We start from the raw sequence: 18832 nt of genomic DNA, 5'->3' as shown, positions 1-18832 counted from the left end.
TCAATGCCTGATTTTTGAGGCCTAGTTGTACCTTTTACTAGCTCTGGGACATCAGGCAAGTCACCCCTCAAAAGGCTCGATATGTTCATCTGTAAAAATGGATATCCTCCCAGCACTGATGAGATTAAAGGAGAGCCTGCCTGTAATGGGCCCATGACCAGTGGGTGCTCAAGTGTTCATCTTCCTTCCTTGACACTGGTCCCATCACTTGCCCTCAGCTGGCTGGGAGATGTTAGACAAGAGGAAAATTCACGTTGCCTAGGACTTTGTATCACAATCTTGATCAAATCCTGAAACAAGACAAAAGAGGCCTCCACTCCAAGCGGGGGTCCCCTACCTCAGGTGATTTTCATTGTAACTACTCTGAGAAGTCCTGTCTCCTGACTTACTGGCATCTGGAGAAAGTTCCTGGGTCTGGGCCCTGATGAAAGACTTGTATTGACAAGAGTGGTTCATACCACCACCCTATCCCCATCCGTGTCACAGGCACTCCCAATTCTGTCTGCCCAAAAACCATACAGAGAAGCTGCCCTGTGCGTCTGGTGCTATTTCATCCAGCTACAAGCAGGAGCCAGGAGGCTGGCCTCTCCTGGATCTCATGAGGGGCATTTGCCCAGAGGCTGTGTGGGCACGGGCCTGCTCCCACCGCGCCCCCTCCGCGGCCCCCTCTGGCTCCGGATGGGCCATCATGAAAGCTTGAGCCGCCCGGATCAGGTCCTCTTCCCGAAGCCCTGGGACAGGCACGGTGGGGATGCCTGCGATCATCATGGCCAGGGTAAGGATGCAGATATCAGGCTGGGAGCCGGCCTCCTTCCCCCCTGCCTCAGAGGGCATCGGTAGAACCCCTGGTGACAGCCCACACAGCAGCAGGGGCCCAGGCCTGCTGGGGCCACCCAGGCGGGGAGCTCTGCTTCTGGAGCAGCCATCCTCCCAGCCCAAGCTCTCCGGCTGCCTTGCGAGGGGGAATCTGTGGTTGTATCGGCCATAATCCTTCCGCTGCAGTGTCTCCCAGCCAGCCCCCCCAGGGCAGCCCCTGGCTTCTGGCACTGCCAGGGCCGGGCCCCAGGCCTGGGCAATGGGAGCCACCTGCTCAGCTTTCTGGCTCACTGGGCCTAGTCCACCAGAGGCCACCACCACTGGCTCTATAGGACTATAGAGGCCAAGGGATGAGCCTGGAGAAGCAGCCCCACCTGTAGAGACAGGAACGAGATGGAATGTTACTCTTGGTGTCTTGCGGGAGGCCCTGAGGGGCAGGGCATAGGAGCAGAGTACTGGAAACAGGAGTGATTAAGACCAGCCCAACAGGGCTGTCTAGTGGTTGGGAACTAGGTGTTTTACTCATATCCGCACCCCCGGTCTCCAACACTGAGTAGGTAATGGAGAAGTGTTTGTTGAATGAATGAGTGAGCAGGTAGCTACTGGCAAGACCTTTCGGAATGGCTTTCTTCAGAGAACTGATTCCAGGGCCAGCCCAGAAACGTCCAGCAGAACCCCCACCTCCCCAGAGCCAGGAAAACAAGTTCTCAGGGAAAGTTGTGATGCCCCCTCCAGTTCCAGGAGCCCCTCTCTCACCTTGACTGGAAGGCGGAAGACCTTGATGAGTTTGTGGAGACATGAAATAGGACATGGCGGCCGCAAAGCCCCCGTTTGTGAGGGAACAGTCCTCTGCCTCCTGTCCTACCCCTTCCACCATTCTAGAATGTCACCTCATAGTCCCTCCCCTTTACACCTGGAATCCACCTCATAGCACTGACCTGTTCATTCTAGAACCTGTATATGACAATAGCATGGGGTTAAAAGATTGCTGGACCAGGAACAGGACATTCTAGGTTCTTACCTCTACCTTGGGCAAGTCACTTGGATAATTTTGTTCCTTGATATTCTCCTCTGTAAAATGGAAGTAATGATACTCACTTCCTCACCAGAAGTCGTGAGCATTAAATGAGATTATCTGTCGTGGAAGCAAATGATCAGAGCTACCAATAAAGAAGCGAGTGCTTTGTGCTCTGCAGTCTGAGAAGGAGTGCTCTGCCCTCATTCATTTGCTGTGTGACTTCAGAATACATTCCTGTCTTTAGACTTCGGTTTCCCATCTGCAGGATGAAATCGCTGGTCCAGGGTGTCAAACTGGGATGGACATTAAATTCTTTGGGGAGCGCTCAGAAATCCTGATGCCCAGCCTTGTCCCAGACCAATTAAATCTGAACCCCTGGGTCAGACCCAGTTAGTATTAGTCCCTCAAGTGTTTATACTATATGCCAAAGTCAAGACCTCTATTCTAGGGGAATGCTCCTCAATCCTGGCTGTACATTAGAATCTCTGGGGAGCTTTTACAAAAGAATAACGTCTAGGCCTAATCCTCCAACAATCAGAATGGGAATCTCTGGAGATGGGGTTTGGGGCATCAGCTCTCCAATGTATCCCAGATAACTCTAATGAGCAGCCCGACTAGGAATGCTGGTCTAGGTGATGTCTATAATGCTGTCTAGGGGCGCCCAGGTGGCTCAGTCAGTGAAACATCTGCCTTCGGCTCAGGTCATGATCCCAGGGTCCTGGGATTGGAGCCCCACGTTGGCTCCCTGCTCAGCAGGGGAGGCTGCTTCTCCCTCTCCTTCTGCCCCTGATCATGTGCTCTCTCTCAAATAAAATCTTAAAAATAACTAAATAAAATGCCCTGTCTTGCTCTGACCTGCTGACTCTCAACGTTTCTACAAGTGCTGCTAATGGGCTTCCAGGGCAAGGAGACCGTCCAGTGATGGGTGTCAGCATCAGCTGTGTTTATTTCCGGGCCTGGCCAGCTCCAGGGCCAGGACATGCTTGTGGCCCGGTTCTAGGGCCACTGCAGGCCTTTATTCATACTTGCAGAAATCCTTAAGTCCTTTTGGCAGGTGGAGCCCATCAATGGCCAACCGGTGCACCACGCTCCTTTGGATGACCAGGCGGCAGAGCGTCTGCAGGGACGGCACTGTGGAAAGAAGGCTGTCAGAGGCAAACTTAACTGGAGGGGCATCTGAGGCTGAGACCCAGAAGACCTAGGTCCTGGTTCTCCTTTTGTCATTAACTTGGGCAAGTCCCTTCTGCTTTCTAGGTCCAGCCTGCATCACAGGCTGTCCATGTGGTTGACATAGCACGTCTTTCAAAACCTCCACAATGCTGCAGCCCTGTTTCTATTGGAACCCCTCTTAGCAGTTGCTGGGGGCACAGGCAGTGTGCCTGACTCACCTGTGCACACCCGGCATTCCAGCACAGGTCTGACACAAGAGTGGGTTCTAGTTCACTGAATTCATAAAATGATCAGAGGTATAAATAAAGGGCTTAAGAAGGCTAGGGGCGCCTGGGTGGCTCAATGGGTTAAAGCCTCTGCCTTCGGCTCAGGTCATGATCCCAGGGTCCTGGGATCAAGTCCCGCATCTGGCTCCCTGCTCAGCAGGAAACCTGCTTTCCCCCCACTCTTTGCCTACTTGTGATCTGTCAAATAAATAAATAAATCTTAAAAAGGGGGGGGGGGTGCTTAAGAAGGCTATAAAGGACCAGATCGCACGAACAATCTGGAGCCTATGATGCCTTTCAACCGGTATGCCCAAATCCAGGAGCATTTGTCAAATAAGAGAGCACACAGCTTCCAAGGCAGCCCAGGTGTGACAGTGTAGGTTAATACAGCCCTAGGTTAATACAGAAAACACTGGCAAAGCAAGCAACCTAATAGATCAAAGCTGAGATGGCAAAACGGAGGCCCAGAGCCAGGCAGTGACTTGTTCAAGATCCCAAGCAAAAGCAGAATTTCAAGTCTGATTCCTTAACTTCTACACTAAGGCTGGACAAACGGAAGTCTTGCTAGCTGGCGTGAGAATTCTAGCAAATTCCTATTCCCACACTGGGCCAGGAGGGGTCGCTGCTCAGGGGGTGGGATACCTACAGCCATACTCGAGCTGGACCAGGCGCACGCTCTTGGTGGAGGCAAACACGTCCACCACTGCGTAGAGAGGCTGGGCGGCTGGCAGCCCCCGGGCGCTAGGGCCCATGTCCTCGCCGTTGATGATGATGTGCATGTCGGCAGTACCGTCCGGGCGTGGGCAGAAAAGAACGCCCACGCGGCTGCGGCGCGCGGTCGGTGGCAGCACGTTCAGCTCATACAGCTGATCCAAGAGGTGGCTGTAGAGCCCGGGCCGGCTGCGACCCACCAGGCGGTCGCGGGGAATGCGAAACTGCTCGATGCACAGATACGGTTCCACCAGGAGGGCTGGGGGGCGGCTGGGGGCCAATGCCTCTGCCTCCGGGCGGTCCTCCCGGGGCACGCGGTTGTGATGGCGCGTAATGGCGAAGACCCAGGTGTGGCCGAGGCTGACTAGGTCGGGCAGCGAAAACTCGGGCACGGAGGCCAGAGTGGCGGGGTCTAGCGCGGTCAGGCCGAGGCGCAGGTGCCCGCACCAGCCCAGCTCTTTCTCCTCGATCTCGACCAGGAATACCTGGCCCGGGGCCAGCGGCTCGCGACTGAAGCATACGCCGTGAGCGAAACTCTCCACGCGTGTGGCCCGCGTCCCGGAGAGGTCCACGCGGATGTTGGCACCGTGCACCTGGTGGAAGCGGGTGGGACAGGGCTCGGGACGCGCGGATCTCCAGGCCGCTCCCAAGTCCACGGGGTCGGAGACAGCAGCCATCTCCCGGCCACGAGACAGGCCAGCGAGCGCCGGGGGCTATTTTGGGAGGCGTGCTCAGAGGGTGACCGCGGGGGCACCAAGTAAGGTAACCGTCCCATCCCCCCGACTGCCCTTCCCGAGGCTCTGCCCTGGGGTCCTAGCGCCGCTTGCTCAGCCATCCGGCTTGGACAGGGGCCCACCGGGAGGCCGAGGGATCCTGGCCGCCCACATCTGGGTCATCTGATGGCTGGCGCGCGCGACACGACCTGGGAGGACCGCGGACTCTGACCGCACGCAAGCCGCCGCCTGCGAGCCGCCGGTCCCGGGGGACCAGCGAGGCCCGGGCGGGCTGACTGTCACGTGAGGCCGGCACCCACGTGACTCCGACTCCACATGACCTCCCGCGACCGGGCCCCTCCTGGAGAGCGAGGACGCGGGGGAGCAGAGGTGAGGGTGTCCCGGGAGGCCGGAGGGGACCCGCGGCCCGGGTGGGTGGGCGCTAGAGCCTAGCCGGGGACTTCTCTGGCCGCGCGCCGCCAACTCCTCCACGGGGCCGCCCCGCGGAAGCGCCGAGGAGCGAGGGAGCGCGGAAACAGACGGTCCCGCTTCCTGCTGCAGATGATCGGAGCCGCGCTGTCGCCTCCTTGGCTGTTGCTGCTGCTCCTGCCCTGGGCGCCCCCAGGCCAGGCAGCGCCGGACGTGGATGAGATCCAGTGCCTGCCTGGGTTGGCCAAGCAGCCGGCTTTCCGCCAGTACTCCGGCTACCTCCGTGGCTCCGGCTCCAAGCACCTCCACTACTGGTCTGCGGCCCTCCCTCCGGGGCGGGGAGGGGACGGGGCGCGAGTGGGGGAGGGTCTGAAGACCTCCCGGGGAGCCTGGGAGCGGGGCACTCACCCTGCTCTGCCTCCCCTCCCAGGTTTGTGGAATCGCAGAAGGATCCCAAGAGCAGCCCTCTGGTGCTTTGGCTCAACGGAGGGCCTGGGTGCAGCTCCCTAGATGGCTTCCTCACAGAGCACGGCCCCTTCCTGGTGAGTGGAAAGCCACGGTCTCCCCCCTACAACCAGGAAGGGGACAGCCCCTAAAGGAAGGGGCTGGGGAGGAGGGAGAGCAGGACTTAGAGGTGTTCCCAGTGTGCCCTTCTCCTGAGCCTGGGTTCCCTGGTCTGTACCATTGACCTGACTTTCTATACTTCGCATGGGTTTTGCCCGAGTGTAGAGTGCCCAGCACAGTGGCCCTTGGCACTCAGTCCTCTCTCTCCTCTTCAGGTGCAGCCAGATGGTGCCACGCTGGAGTACAACCCCTATTCTTGGAACCTGGTATAGCTGGAGCCGGGGGTCCCGTGGGGGTGTCCGGGCACTCGGATGGGTTGGGGAGCCTTCTTCAGTTGGTTTCCTCCTGCCATATAGATTGCCAATGTGTTGTACCTTGAGTCCCCAGCTGGGGTGGGCTTCTCCTACTCTGATGACAAGACTTATGCCACCAACGACACCGAGGTGAGTCCAGTGCCTGCCCTGTGCCCCAGCTTCCCCAGTTCTCGAAGGGTAGCCTGAGCCGGGAGAGAAGAACATGGTGCTGGAGTCTGTTTTTGGCTCTTTCGCAGGCTGTGTATGGTCTTGGCGAGGCCACTTCCTCCTGCTCAGAGTGGGTGGTGGGTGTCATGATCTCTGAAGTCCTTTCTATTGGTGGCTCCAATACCAGAAGCTTTCGGTTCCTTCCATCCTGCTTTCCCTAGGTCGCCCAGAGCAATTTTGAGGCCCTGAAGGATTTTTTCCGCCTCTTCCCGGAGTACAAGGACAATGAGCTTTTCCTGACCGGAGAGAGCTATGCCGGCATTTACATCCCGACCCTGGCCGTGTTGGTCATGCAGGATCCCAGCATGAACTTGCAGGTAGGGCCGCTGCGGGATGGGAGTGAGGCAGCTTATGGTCATGGCCTTTCGGTGAGCGAGGTCAGGCAGGCCATCTTCCCTGTCCAACTTGGTCTCCTTTGTAATGCGCCTGCCCCTGGCTGGCCTACCCCTGCTCACGTGCCTCCCAGCACGGAAGCTCACCTGTTAGCCAGCCAGATCTGTTCTTTACTTTGAGTGGCCTCCCCACAAACCAGCTTGGATTTCAGTGTCCACATTGCTGGAGGTCTGGGTGTAGCCCAGGGAGGCTCCTCCTCTCCCTCCAGATGACCTGGATGCCCTGGCTGTTTCACAGGGGTTGGCTGTGGGCAATGGACTCTCCTCCTATGAGCAGAATGACAACTCCCTGGTCTATTTCGCCTACTACCATGGCCTTCTGGGGAACAGGTACGGGAGGGGGCGGTTGGGCAATCTCCAGGGTGGGGCAGGTCATGAGATCTCAGGTCTGCTCTCCAGGCACACGATACCCCCGGGCCCTACCCCAGTTTATGACCAGGTGGGGGGGGGGCTGGGGTTGCTAGAAGTGTTCAGTGCGGGAAGGGATTGAGGAGGGCCGCCGGCAGGATGGCCCCAGAGCAGCTAGGTGGAGAACTTCCATACCATCCCCCGTGATCCATATCCTTGTCCCCTGGGAGGCAGGTGGTGGTGGGAGGTTGGAGGGAGAAAATGGGAGGCCCCCCTTGGGCCTGAATGCTTTTGTGCCTCTCCTGCAGGCTCTGGTCTTCCCTCCAGACCCACTGCTGCTCTCAAAACAAGTGTAATTTCTACGACAACACCGACCCAGAATGCGTGACTAATGTGAGGTTCTTCCCCCAACCTCTGTCACCCCTGACACCCCCAGCCCAGAGAAGAGACCACATCCCTTCCTTGGGGACTCCCTGACCCTGTCCCCTATGGCTTTCCTGTCCTGCCTCCTACAGCAATTTGGTGTTTTCTGGGACACATCCCTGTCACTACTTCCTGTGACTTTCTCGGCAAATCCTAGAATCCTTGGGAGGGAAAGGGTCTCTCGCACCTACAGTGTTCCAGGCACTGGGCTGACATAGGTCAACGTGGATTATTTGATATTCAAGTTTCCCCTTTAAGGGACATCGTATTTTCCACATTTTCTAGAAGAGGAAAATCATGTCAAGAATGTTAAAGTGTTCAGGTTAACTTGCCTGAAGTCACAGTGCTAGGAAGTAGTGCCACCAGGGTTTAGACCCTGGGCTGGCAGATGCCTTCCACTGAGCCTCAGTTCCCCTACCTGTAAAAAAAGTGGGGGAAGGGTAACAACAAGAGGCGAAGCAGGAGAGTGATGAATCTTGGGACATGTTGGTGAGATCCTGGGGGGGCCAGGGCTTTGTGACACAGGGGTGGTTCGGCATGTCATTGCAGCTACAGGAAGTGTCCCGCATCGTGGGCAACTCGGGCCTCAACATTTACAACCTCTACGCCCCCTGTGCTGGGGGTGTGCCCGGCCATTTAAGGTAGGCCCTGCGGTGTGCCCTGGGGGGCCCTAGCCCCACCTGGAGACGGAGGCACCCATCCCCCACTTCACTTGCAGGTTCGAGAAGGACACTGTCATGCTCCACGACTTCGGCAACATCTTCACTCGCCTGCCACTCAAGCAGGCACGGCATCAGGTGTGCAAGCATCTGGGCTGCTTCTGGTGGGGGTGGGCCAGGGCGGCAAAGACCCTGACCTTTGGTCTGGTCTCCCAGGCGCTGCTGCTGCGCTCCGGGGACAGGGTGCGCATGGACCCGCCCTGCACCAACACCACGGCTGCCTCTACCTACCTCAACAACCCTTATGTGCGCAAGGCCCTCCACATCCCTGAGCAGCTGCCCCGCTGGGACATGTGCAAGTGAGGCGCTGCGGCCAGCCGTGGTCTGGGGGTGGCAGGCTCTCGGGACCTGTGGGTATCAGACGGGTTCCCAGGAACCCCTTGGCCAGAGTCTCTCAGGGGTGGCCTTCAGGGTGTGGCGGTGGGTTAGTTGTACAGGAAGTCTAACCCTTCAGCTGATGGATGTTTTACCAGTTCATTGGTAGAATGTTAGTTTGCTTCCCCAGTAGTGAGTCAGCAGACCCTGTCCCCCACCCCTGCTCCGCTACAGTCCCCAGTTGCACAGATCTCCTGTGGCCCATGTTGAGTAACATGGTGACGCCCAGCATGGCGGGGGCCACTCAAGTCCATTCTGATTGGCCAGCACCCCTGCCCTCCTGCCGTTAATGCTCTGTGGTTCTCACACCCGTGGGCCCCTTGGTGCTAAATCCCAATCGTGGACCCGTCACTAAATGTTTCCATCTACGTTTCCCAACGGGGGTGAGTCTGAATCCCAGCTCTGCCCCCTGGGCTGGAGCTTCGAGCTGGGAGGGGACAGGAAGGGGAGGTCTGCCATGTGACTTTTTGTTCCCCTTTACCTGGTCTTCGTGGGGCCTGCCCACGTGCTCCCGCAGCTTCCTGGTGAACATACAGTACCGCCGTCTCTACCAAAGTGTGCAGGACCAGTACTTGAAGCTACTCACCACGCAGGTGAGTGGGGGCCACCAGCAACCTCAGGGCTCCCTTGAGAGTACCACTCTGGACACCAGAAGCTGAAACTCTAAGAAATGAAGGCCAGTGATACAGGGTTACGATTTGAATATGGCTTTGTCCCCCACCCCATGCTGCTCTGTGGTAGGAGGCTGGGGGTTCTGCATCGGCCGAGGAGACCTTAGGTGGAGAAGAGCAGGGAGTACGTGTTACAGACAGACAAATGGAGGTCTAAGGTGGGACATAGCCTTGTCCAGGGTCATCTAGGAGACCCTGACAGCCAGTCAGGACCAGGTTCTATACCCACAGTGGTTAGAGCAGGAGCTCTAGTGTCAAATGGACTGTGTGCAGGTTCCTTTACTAGCCATATGACCCAGGGCACGTTTCTCGTATCTTGAGATTAGGTTTCCTCACCTGTAAAATGGGGTTAATAACAGTATCCACCTTCACAGGTGAAGCATTTAGTAGAGCACTGGACATGTAGAAAACAGAAAACCTGAGTATTTCCTGCTTCACACTATATAGCTGGGCCCCCTGAATTCCCTGAAGGGGTAGGGCTTGAACTAGGGAAGGGCTGGGCCCTGCGCTCACGCCAGAGCCCCCATTCCCTCTCTTGTCCGGCTCCAGAAATACCGGATCCTGCTATACAACGGAGATGTGGACATGGCTTGCAATTTCATGGGGGATGAGTGGTTCGTGGATTCCCTCAACCAGAAGGTAAGGTGCAAAGATCCCAGCTCTGGGGAGGGATGGGGCAGCTGTGCCTGGCAGCTGGCCTCTGGGCAGGCAGACAGGGCAAACCCGGGGGAGTTCCGGGCCCCTGAGGTCTTGCTGGCAGCTGTGAACAGAGATGATGGGGCAGTAGCAGGCTGCTAAGTCTTTCCTGGTGCGGCAGATGGAAGTCCAGCGCCGGCCCTGGCTAGTGGACTACGGGGACAGTGGAGAGCAGATTGCTGGCTTCGTGAAGGAGTTCTCCCACATCGCCTTTCTCACCATCAAGGTAGAGCCTGGGCCTGACGAGGGTTGGCTTGGCTGGAGGGGATGGGGCAGGACCCACCCATCCTCTCCTCCCAGCTGCCTGTTACACTGGGTTACCGTCTGGCCCCATAAGAGCAAGTTTTCTGGAGGGAGTGGGAGAAGAGGAAGGTCACTGGCTGGAGGGATCCAGTAGGATGGAGGAGGCACCGAGGGGCAGGGGTGACACGGGAAGGTGATCTCACAGAGCTTTGCTTCTAGGGCGCTGGGCACATGGTCCCCACCGACAAGCCCCAGGCTGCCCTCACCATGTTCTCCCGCTTCCTGAATAAGCAGCCGTACTGATGGAGACCAGTCCCCCTTCTGCCCGATGCAGCCGTACTGACAGAGACTGGTCCCCGTTCGGCCTGATGCAGCGGTACTGACAGAGACCGGTCCCCGTTCTGCCTGATGCAGCCATACTGACAGAGACAAGTCCCCCTTCTGATCCAGCCCCTTTCCTGCCTCTCCTGCTAGGAGGGAGGCCCTCTTTTGTGCAAAATGCCCCTGTGGGGCAGATCCCGGCCTCCAGAAGCAACCTACCCCACCACCACTGCCCCCTCCACAGCCCTCTGCCTCCCAGACCAGGCCCCAGTGCCTCAGAAGACAGCCTGGGGGAGTTAGCACTTTATTCCTGACGGGGGTGGGGCCTGGCCCCTCCCTTCATGCACTGGAACACAGCAGAGCTCAGCACGGCCCGTGGGGAGGGTGGACGGACTGTAATCAATGGAATGACTGATTATGGAATTAAATTGGGTACAGCTTAAAGCCCTGTCTTCTCTGTGGCACTGGGGGTTGGGACACTGTAGGCTGGGGTGGGAGGTCCTAGGGGAGGGGATGACAGGCGTCTGGAGTCCCAAAAGCCCCTTCCAGGGTGGGCTTGAGGACTCAGGCAGCCGCTTTGGAGGGCGGAGGGGCACTGGATGTCCAGGGGTCCCGGGTGTCAGCAGGCCGGTTCTTCTCAATCACCTCTCGCAACCCTTTGGCAAAGTGGAGGTCAGCCCCGATGGTGAGGAAGCCCTGTGCAGTGGGGCAGAGAGGGGAGTCTGTTCATTCCATCACAGAGGCCAAAATTTCAAGATAGAGACAGAGTTCTTAGCCTTGAGGGGTTCTGTTTAGTGGGACAGGAGGAGCAGCAAAGGTGGTCTTCTAGCTCCCTGTGAAGGGTGTAAAAGAGAGGCTGCAGGAACTCAGTCTGTGGAGGTCAAGGAGGGCTTCCTGGAGGAGGTGACCTCTTAGCTCAGACGGTCAAGATAAGTAGATATTAGGGGTGGAATCGGGGAAGAGGCTTAGAAGGTGAGGGCACAGCTGTGCAGAGGGCTGGAGAAGTCTGATGATGGAAGATTAAAATGGGAGGGGCCGTCAATGAGGGAGGAGCTGGGGTCAGGTAGCCCAGTTAGTTAGGTTGGTGGTAAATCAGGGGCGGGGAGGCTCTGCCCTCCTCCATCAACCCCCCACTCACCGCATGGTTCGTCACTACCTCACGCACGAAGTTGATGCCCTCGGGTAGTGGGATCTGCACCCCCCGCCACATCCGCTCTGTGGGTGGGAGCAGTTGGCTCAGCCGGGATCCACCCAGCTCCCCTCTCTTTTCCCTCTCCTGCCCTCCGACCCCTAGCCCTACCGTTGAGCATGGGCATCACCCCAATCTGCAGCATGGTCTTCAAAGGGGCTTGCAGTGGGATTAGCTGGGAGGGAGAGGGCAGGACGGACGTCAGGGCAAGCAGTAGGAAGCCGACGGGCCTCCAATTGCCTAGCCTGACCCGGCCTCAGCACCCCCACCACCCTCAACTCACTGCCAGTGACTCCAAGGCGGACTGGTTCGAATAGATTCGGAACCTATGGGAGAGAAACAAGTGTCCACTAAGCACAAGGCCCAGAAGTTCCCCTTCTTCAGGCCACCAGGTGCCCCTCTGTCTCAGCCTCAGATGTTCCCATCTTCACACCTGTCGGGGGTTTCTGCCACTCGCCAGATGTGCATCCCTGGGTGGGGGAGTCCTTTCTCCCACTTTTGGTTCCTTTTCTTCAAGTTTGCTACTCATAATTCATTGACCACTTCCTGTATACCAGACTTGGCCTGACCGCCTGGCGTGTATGGTTTGTGTTTATTTAACGAAACTTACAGAGCTTACTTCCTTCTAGTACTAATAAGCATGTTAACAGAAGTTAAGTAGTAAGATTTTTTTTTTTTTTTTTTATCAGAGAGAGAGAGGGGGAGAGAGCGAGCACAGGCAGACAGAATGGCAGGCAGAGGCAGAGGGAGAAGCAGGCTCCCTGCTGAGCAAGGAGCCCGATGTGGGACTCGAACCCAGGACGCTGGGATCATGACCTGAGCCGAAGGCAGCTGCTTAACCAACTGAGCCACCCAGGCGTCCCAAGTAGTAAGATATTTTAAAATGCCAACGTGACTTCATCCTCCCGACAGCTCTAAGAAGTAGGCACTATGAAATGATTTGTACTTTTTAGATGAGGCAGATCAAGCCTAGAGAGCCGAAGGCATTCGCCTGCGATCTCACAGCTGGTAGAGGGCAGAAGCTGCCTCTAGGATCTAAACTCTTTTTTTTTTTTTTTTTTTAAGATTTTATTTATTCATTTGGCAGAGAGGCAGGCAGAGATAGAGGAGGAAGCAGGCTCCCCACTGAGCAGGGAGCCCGATGCAGGGCTTGATCCCAGGACCCTGGGATCATGACCTGAGCTGAAGGCAGAGGCTTTAACCCACTGAGCCACCCAGGAGCCCCTAGAATCTAAACTCTTAACCACGACCCTGCAATATCTCATTTAACCTCTGGGACAGTGCTGTCCAGTAGAACTTTCTGCAGACCGTGGCACATTTGCCCCCGCTGTGTAGTAGCCCCTGGCTGCCTGTGGCTCGCATAGTAGGTGCTATTTTTCCCTCCATTTAGTCCATGAAGAAAATGAAGGTGAAGTGACTCTTAAGATCAGAAAAGCTGTTTCTGTCTGAACCCCTGTGGTTAGGCTCTTTGCTATGCAACTGTGGGACCGTGGGCACGTCACTTAACCTTGCTGGGCTGGTTCATTCCTCTCAGAAGATCTGCTCTGCCTGCCTCTGGGTCATAAGATAATCTAGAGAAGTTCCACCTGATTTAAATGCATTTGTTACACATGAACAAAGACCCTAGCTCCCCAGTAGCTATAGATCTGTTGTTGAACAGGCGCGACTATCCTGAAGGCACTGAGGCTCAGCGAGGTGAAGCGCTTGCCCGAGACCTTGACTGGTGCTTACCGGCGCAGGTCCAGCTGGGTGCGCAGCGCCTTCCCCCGGAGGGCCATCTTGGCGCTGAGACGGGCGTCCTACAGGCAAAGAGGTTGGGGCAGGGTTACTGACCCACGGGGCCCACAGCATGCTCATCCCGACCCTCAGTACCCCCGCTCTAGTGTCCGCACCATGATCATGCTGGACAGCTGGACCTCGGGCTGGTCAGGCGGGACCAGGGCTATGGTGACACTGGCAGTGACGGAGACCGTGCTCCCCGAGGGCTTGATGGTGCAGCGAGGTGGTTCCAGGACGCGCAGCTCCAGCTTCAGCGGGGAGTCAATCACTGCTGGGCTCTGGGGACAGAGTGTGGGGGGGGAGGTGGGGGTAGTCCCACATCTGCTCCCTGATGAGCCCCAGGAGGGAACATTTGCCTGCTGGGAGCCCAGACCCGCAAATAACAGGGACTGGTGTGGCTTCCCAGACCCTTCAGAACTGTGTCCAGCCTCTGTGCCTTTGCTCACGTGAGGGATGGAATGTCTCCTACTGCTTTCCTGAGTTCTTGCTAGTGGGGATCTATATCCAGCCAGACTCCTCCAGGACAGTGTTTGCATCAGATATCCCCACCCTCTGCCGTATCATCCTTTTCTCTGCACTGCTGTGCTCTTTCCCATGTAGGCACTGACCAATATTTTGCCTGTGTTAGCTCATTCAGACCTCATCATAACCATGTGAGGCAGGCTTTATCATGCTCATCTTGGAGATGGGGAAACCAAGGCACGGAAATCTTAACAGAGAAGTTAAGTAACTTGTCCAAGGTTCTGGAGTCATCCAGGTACAGACCCTGGGATGCAGACCTGGGCAGTCTGGCCAGAGAGTCCATGACTCTCCCCCACCACATGGCCATCAGGCAGATGGTGACGATGGGGATGACAGCAGCGGGGATGGCAGCTAGTGTTTCCCGAGCAGTTAACCTGCACCAGGGGCTGCTCTAAGTTCTTTACATGAATTAATTCAGTTAATCCTCAGTGACAGCCCTGGGAGGCTGTATAGTGTAGAAGAGATTAAGGGCAAGCCCTCTAACGATCACTGAGATACTTTTTAGATTCTGACCTCCCAACTCTCTTCCCATGAAACAAGGGGAAATCATAAGGCAAAAGAAGAATACATCAGGGGCATCTGGTGGGCTCAATCAGTAGAGCATGGGACGCTTAATTGTGAGGGTAATAAGCTTGAGCCCCACGATGGGCATAGAGATTATTAAAAAAATTAACTTAAAAAAAGAATACATTGGTCATTGTTAGAGTCCCTATGCTTAGAGAGCTTGGGTTCTCAGCCTGTGCTCCTCCTAGCTTCATGAAGAAGCAGCAAGGGCCCTTCACAGACCTGAAATCGACCTTGACAAACAAGAGAACTTGCCACAGGCAAGACGTCGGGCCTTCTGTCTACTGCTGAGTGGCTGCGGGGGCCTCTGCCTGTACAGCTCACACGTCCCCGGCTGGTGTGCAGGTGGTATGGCCGCCCACCCTGGCCACGTCCCTACCTCCCGCCAACACTCACCAGTAGGACAATGCTCCCAAAGTAGGTGGCTCTCAGCAGCATGTCCAGATCGTGGGGCACCTGGAGAGGGGAAGAAGATGAGGCAGGGTTATCGGGAGTTTCGGACAGGTCCCCTCTTGGCCATCCAGCAGACAGACCCCGACATACCTTGTCCCCCACCAGGGACAGCTTCAGGGCTTCTGCCCGGAAGTAACTCTCCATGGCAGAGTCAAAGAAGAACTCCGAGAAGGCCACGTACACCATCCGCTCCTCCTCCTGCAGCTGGGGCTCTACCGCCCGGTTGGTCAGGCTCCAGTTCTCCTCAGCCAGAGGAAAGAAGGCCCCCTACAGTTGGGGGGTCAGGGTCAGCCTGGCCCAGCACCCAGATCTTCCCATGCCCGGTGCCAGGTCCTGTGAGGGTTGGACCCAGTTGCTATCTTTAGGGGTCTTGTTAGCACAACTTCTTCTTTTAAGTTGTACTTATTTAAGTAATCTCTTCTCCCAACATGGGGCTTGAACTCACGACCCCAAGATTCAGAGTCGCATGCTCTACCAACACCCCATCAGGTCCCCTCGTTGTTAGCACAACTCCTAAAAAGTCATTCAGAGGAGGGCAGCTGGAGTTCTGCAAGGGAGCACTCCCATTAGGCCAGAGAAGGGACACCCAGGAAAGGGACTTGGGGAGGAGGTGGCTTGTGAGTGGGTCTTGAAAGATACAGAGCAGAAGTGAGAAAAGCTGCTGTTTACATTTACATAGATTATGTGCATTAAGCTGTTATGTCCAACTGCTTCGGGGGAGGTGGGAAAGGGCAGCACACGAGCAAAGGCCCTGAGGCAGGAAGCCAGGGGCATATTTGGGAAAGAATGAGTGCAGAGAAACAGGGTGAAGTCACAAAGGGGGGGCCAGACAAGGTTAACCAGGCTCAGAAGCCAGACCCAGGGGTTGAACCGAATTCTGCAGGCCATGGAGGTCCACTCAGCAGTGGAGTGGCCCAGAGCTGTGCCTTCAGAGGACAAAATGAACAATGCCAGGAACGAGGAGGAGGTCTGGTTAGGTCAGAGACAACATAGCAGCCAGGCAGCTCACCCGGAAGTCCATGTCCAGGTTGCTGTCGGAAGCCACGGGGTCCTTCAGGAGAGAGTAGTCGATGCCAACCAGCTCATCCACAGAGCTGCGAACTGTGGGAAGGAGCACAGTCACTCAAGCTGCGTTCACCCTTCTGGGCCTATTTCTCATCCACAACACGGTGATTAGAAATCCTCCCTCATAGGGTTGTTGTGGGGATCAAATCGGTTTTACGCGGGAAGCAGTCAGTGCTCAGCAATATTAATGACCACTCCTGCCATTGCCACCCCTATGGCAAGGGCTCCATGAGATCACTGAACAAGACGGCAAGGGATTCTTTTCCCTCATTGTTTGTGTGTGGGGCGTGATGATCTCTACCCCACAGCAGGCAGAGGTCACGGCAGGAAAAGGGAATTCGTGTTAGCTGAACACCTGTTAAGTGCAAGGGATGAATACAGACAAGCTCCCAGTGATCAGCAAGTCCATATCGAGGACCTAGACAATCATTGCTCAGTTACTCGTTCCAACAACCACAAGGAGGCATCGGCAGCCAAGCGAAGACACCAGGGCCCAGAGAGGGGTGAGTACTTACCTAAGGCCACGTGGCCAGTCAGCAGCAGAGGCCCTATTTGAGGCTAGGGCATGGCAGGGGACTACTCTGAGGCCCTGCCTGGCAGCTGCACACCTGGCCCCCTCCTCACCCCCAGTCCAGTCCCAGGCATGGCCCGGAGCTTCCCACCCGGCCAGCACCAACTCACCAGGCACAGTGTCCAGGAGTGAATTGAGGAGCACCGTCCCTGCGTGGTAAAGCACAGGGCAGATCTGCGAGGTGGGGTCTAGAGTCAGGGCCTTCCAAAGAGAGGAGGGCACCCCACATACACACTACTGCTGTACCTGCTGGTTCAGGAGAAAGCGCATCCCCGAGATGATGAATGTGGAGAGGAACTCATACACCTTCCTGCAAGGAGGGGAGAGACCACGTGAGCCCAGACTCTGCCCTACCCCAATCCAGGTCCAGGAGAAATCACTAGCCTGAGAGATGGGGAGGAGGTGGCTCAGCTTTACTGTATTACCACCTCTTTAATGGAGGGTTTCCAAATCCCCTCTCTAGCCTTATTCTCAAGACATAACCCCTGCCCCCCACCAGCCCCATGAATTTACCCCCAGTTCTTCAAGCCTGCTGTAAGCATCCCCACTTCCAGATGCTTACTCATACCCTCCCTTCCACCCTCAGCGTTCCTGTCCTATATGTCCCCCTGTATAGGCTCAGATGCTTCCTCTTCCAGGCAGTCTTCCCAGATTACCCTCTTCTGAACCCAGGGAGGACTCAGTTCCTCCCTCAAAGCCCCAATAACAAATATTTTGTCCCTTCAGCTAGGCTCTGAGTTCCTTTATGAATCCTCAAGTACTTGCATATACGTTATTTTTTTAATAAATAAAAACTTGGCAGTATACCAACACCAGATGATAAATCCACCATCTTTTCTTTCCCACTCTCTTTGAGAACAATCACTAAGTCCCCTTCTCAGCCCCAAACCTGAAATTATGCTATTGTTTTTATCAGTAGTAGTGAGGGCTACAAATTACTGAGTTCATGTCCAGCTGCACATACTGATCCTCACAATTACTCTTATCTAGAAAGCTAGCCACTAACATGCCAGGCACTGTTCTAAATATTTGTACATATATTAACAAACAGTCTTCAGAACATAAAATTATAAAATAGTTCCTATTATCATCCTCATCTCACCAATGAGGAAATTGAGGCACAGAGCCTCAGTGACTCGACCAGGTCACACAGCAAGGCAATGAGGATGCTGAGAGTTGGACCCTGTTGACCTGGCTCCCAAGTCTGTGCACTTTGCATCGTACTAGGCAGTAAGGCTCAAAGGGGGGTGCCCTGGGTTGGAGATCAGGCTTACTTGAAGGTTCCCCCGAAGGCTGCGTGCATTCTGGAGACCGAGGCCTGGCAGGAGACATTGGACACTTTGATGCGGCCAGTGGCATCCCGGGAGAGCTGTAGAGCAGTGCGGATGGACACACCCTCGGCAGAGGCATTGATGTAGCCCCCATCATACCTGCAAGGGGGGGGTGGGGCACTCAGTGTCCTGCCTAACGGTGTCTTCGCCAGCCCCTACCCACCCCATACCTCATGATACTTTTCTTTAAAATTTTTTATATATTTATTTGACAAAGAGATCACAAGTAGGCAGAGAGGCAGACAGAGAAAGAGGGGGAAGCAGGCTCCCTACTGAGCAGAGAGCCCGATTTGGGGCTCCATCCTAGAACCCTGAGATCATGACCTGAGCCCAAGGCAGAATCTCAGCCCACTGAGCTACCCAGGCACCCCGCCATACTTCTTTTTTTTTTAAGATTTTATTTATGTATTTGACAGAGATCACAAGTAGGCAGATAGGCAGGTGGAGAGAGAGGTGGAAGCAGGCTCCCTGCTGAGCAAAGAGCCCGATGTGGGACTCGATCCCAGGACCCTGGGATCATGACCTGAGCCGAAGGCAGAGGCTTAACCCACTGAGCCACCCAGGTGCCCCTGTCATGATGTTTCTTAATAAGGCTTCACTTCCCCGTTTTACTAGACATTCTACCAAACCTTATGAAGTGGGTCTGCTTGTCCCTATGGCATAGATGAAGAAATTGAGACGCAGGAAGGCTAAACGACTGCCCACAGCCCCGTGGCCTCCCGGCCCTCCTGATCCGCCCTCCTGATCCACCCTCCACTCCCCAGCAGTGCCAGGTCCTCACAAGAACCAGTAGACAAGCTGCCTCCGGAAACGCAGCCCCAAGGACGCGTTGGTGATCTGCAGCACCAGCTCTTGCTCTGGCTGGAAATGGAGCTCAGAGGATGTCAGCTGCAGCTCTGTGACCTTCACCCTTCAGGAAGCCTCGGGATTAGTTTCAGGACCACGAAGTGGGTCCCACCCAA

The 18832-nt window shown here is 55.9% G+C and overlaps 4 protein-coding genes across 6 annotated transcripts in view; 1 reads left to right on the top strand and 3 right to left on the bottom strand.

Moving 5' to 3' along the window:
- Nucleotides 1–558: 558 nt before the first annotated feature.
- Nucleotides 559–1963, bottom strand: SPATA25 (spermatogenesis associated 25). Its single transcript, XM_044262945.1, has 2 exons — nucleotides 1573–1963; nucleotides 559–1190 (listed from the first exon to the last, which is right to left on the bottom strand). Exons 1-2 carry the CDS (start codon nucleotides 1691–1693, stop codon nucleotides 559–561), a joined length of 753 nt encoding a protein of 250 aa, XP_044118880.1. The 5' UTR covers nucleotides 1694–1963.
- A 793-nt stretch (nucleotides 1964–2756) lies between these two features.
- Nucleotides 2757–4948, bottom strand: NEURL2 (neuralized E3 ubiquitin protein ligase 2). The gene is made up of 2 exons (XM_044262935.1): nucleotides 3917–4948; nucleotides 2757–2965 (listed from the first exon to the last, which is right to left on the bottom strand). Exons 1-2 carry the CDS (start codon nucleotides 4656–4658, stop codon nucleotides 2850–2852), a joined length of 858 nt encoding a protein of 285 aa, XP_044118870.1. The 5' UTR covers nucleotides 4659–4948; the 3' UTR covers nucleotides 2757–2849.
- A 53-nt stretch (nucleotides 4949–5001) lies between these two features.
- CTSA (cathepsin A) lies at nucleotides 5002–10840 on the top strand. The gene is made up of 15 exons (XM_044262934.1): nucleotides 5002–5084; nucleotides 5256–5437; nucleotides 5554–5665; nucleotides 5903–5953; nucleotides 6044–6130; nucleotides 6370–6525; nucleotides 6839–6930; nucleotides 7257–7341; nucleotides 7921–8012; nucleotides 8090–8168; nucleotides 8247–8389; nucleotides 8983–9058; nucleotides 9686–9775; nucleotides 9954–10058; nucleotides 10295–10840. Exons 1-15 carry the CDS (start codon nucleotides 5031–5033, stop codon nucleotides 10376–10378), a joined length of 1488 nt encoding a protein of 495 aa, XP_044118869.1. The 5' UTR covers nucleotides 5002–5030; the 3' UTR covers nucleotides 10379–10840.
- LOC122916020 (phospholipid transfer protein) overlaps nucleotides 10685–18832 on the bottom strand; it is a 22699-nt gene continuing 14551 nt past the window's right edge. For all 3 annotated transcript variants that reach the window (XM_044262931.1, XM_044262933.1, XM_044262932.1), the window contains exons 4-16: nucleotides 18652–18780; nucleotides 17814–17969; nucleotides 16786–16849; nucleotides 16650–16713; nucleotides 15913–16004; nucleotides 14994–15170; nucleotides 14847–14906; nucleotides 13478–13642; nucleotides 13317–13384; nucleotides 11869–11911; nucleotides 11697–11760; nucleotides 11535–11611; nucleotides 10685–11092 (exon numbers count right to left, since the gene is read on the bottom strand). In XM_044262931.1, coding sequence (XP_044118866.1) covers nucleotides 10961–11092; nucleotides 11535–11611; nucleotides 11697–11760; nucleotides 11869–11911; nucleotides 13317–13384; nucleotides 13478–13642; nucleotides 14847–14906; nucleotides 14994–15170; nucleotides 15913–16004; nucleotides 16650–16713; nucleotides 16786–16849; nucleotides 17814–17969; nucleotides 18652–18780 — 1291 coding nt within the window. In that variant the 3' untranslated portion in view covers nucleotides 10685–10960. The remainder of the gene's footprint in view (nucleotides 11093–11534; nucleotides 11612–11696; nucleotides 11761–11868; nucleotides 11912–13316; nucleotides 13385–13477; nucleotides 13643–14846; nucleotides 14907–14993; nucleotides 15171–15912; nucleotides 16005–16649; nucleotides 16714–16785; nucleotides 16850–17813; nucleotides 17970–18651; nucleotides 18781–18832) is intronic.

The sequence above is a fragment of the Neovison vison genome, chromosome 8 (assembly GCF_020171115.1).
Source record: "Neovison vison isolate M4711 chromosome 8, ASM_NN_V1, whole genome shotgun sequence".
Classification (NCBI taxonomy): domain Eukaryota; kingdom Metazoa; phylum Chordata; class Mammalia; order Carnivora; family Mustelidae; genus Neogale; species Neogale vison.
The sequence above is the reverse complement of the archived record's forward strand: the minus strand, read 5'-3'. Positions and strand labels throughout refer to the sequence as shown.

Bases quoted from the DNA above. Each gene is read 5' to 3' on its own strand.
- SPATA25 (XM_044262945.1), bottom strand. From the start codon at position 1,693: ATGGTGGAAGGGGTAGGACAGGAGGCAGAGGACTGTTCCCTCACAAAC. The intron at 1,191-1,572 runs GTGAGAGAGGGG...CTGTCTCTACAG, and splicing joins TCTTCCGCCTTCCAGTCAAG to GTGGGGCTGCTTCTCCAGGC.
- NEURL2 (XM_044262935.1), bottom strand. From the start codon at position 4,658: ATGGCTGCTGTCTCCGACCCCGTGGACTTGGGAGCGGCCTGGAGATCC. The intron at 2,966-3,916 runs GTAGGTATCCCA...TTCTTTCCACAG, and splicing joins GGTCCAGCTCGAGTATGGCT to TGCCGTCCCTGCAGACGCTC.
- CTSA (XM_044262934.1), top strand. From the start codon at position 5,031: ATGACCTCCCGCGACCGGGCCCCTCCTGGAGAGCGAGGACGCGGGGGA. The intron at 6,526-6,838 runs GTAGGGCCGCTG...GCTGTTTCACAG, and splicing joins ATCCCAGCATGAACTTGCAG to GGGTTGGCTGTGGGCAATGG. The intron at 10,059-10,294 runs GTAGAGCCTGGG...CTTTGCTTCTAG, and splicing joins TCGCCTTTCTCACCATCAAG to GGCGCTGGGCACATGGTCCC.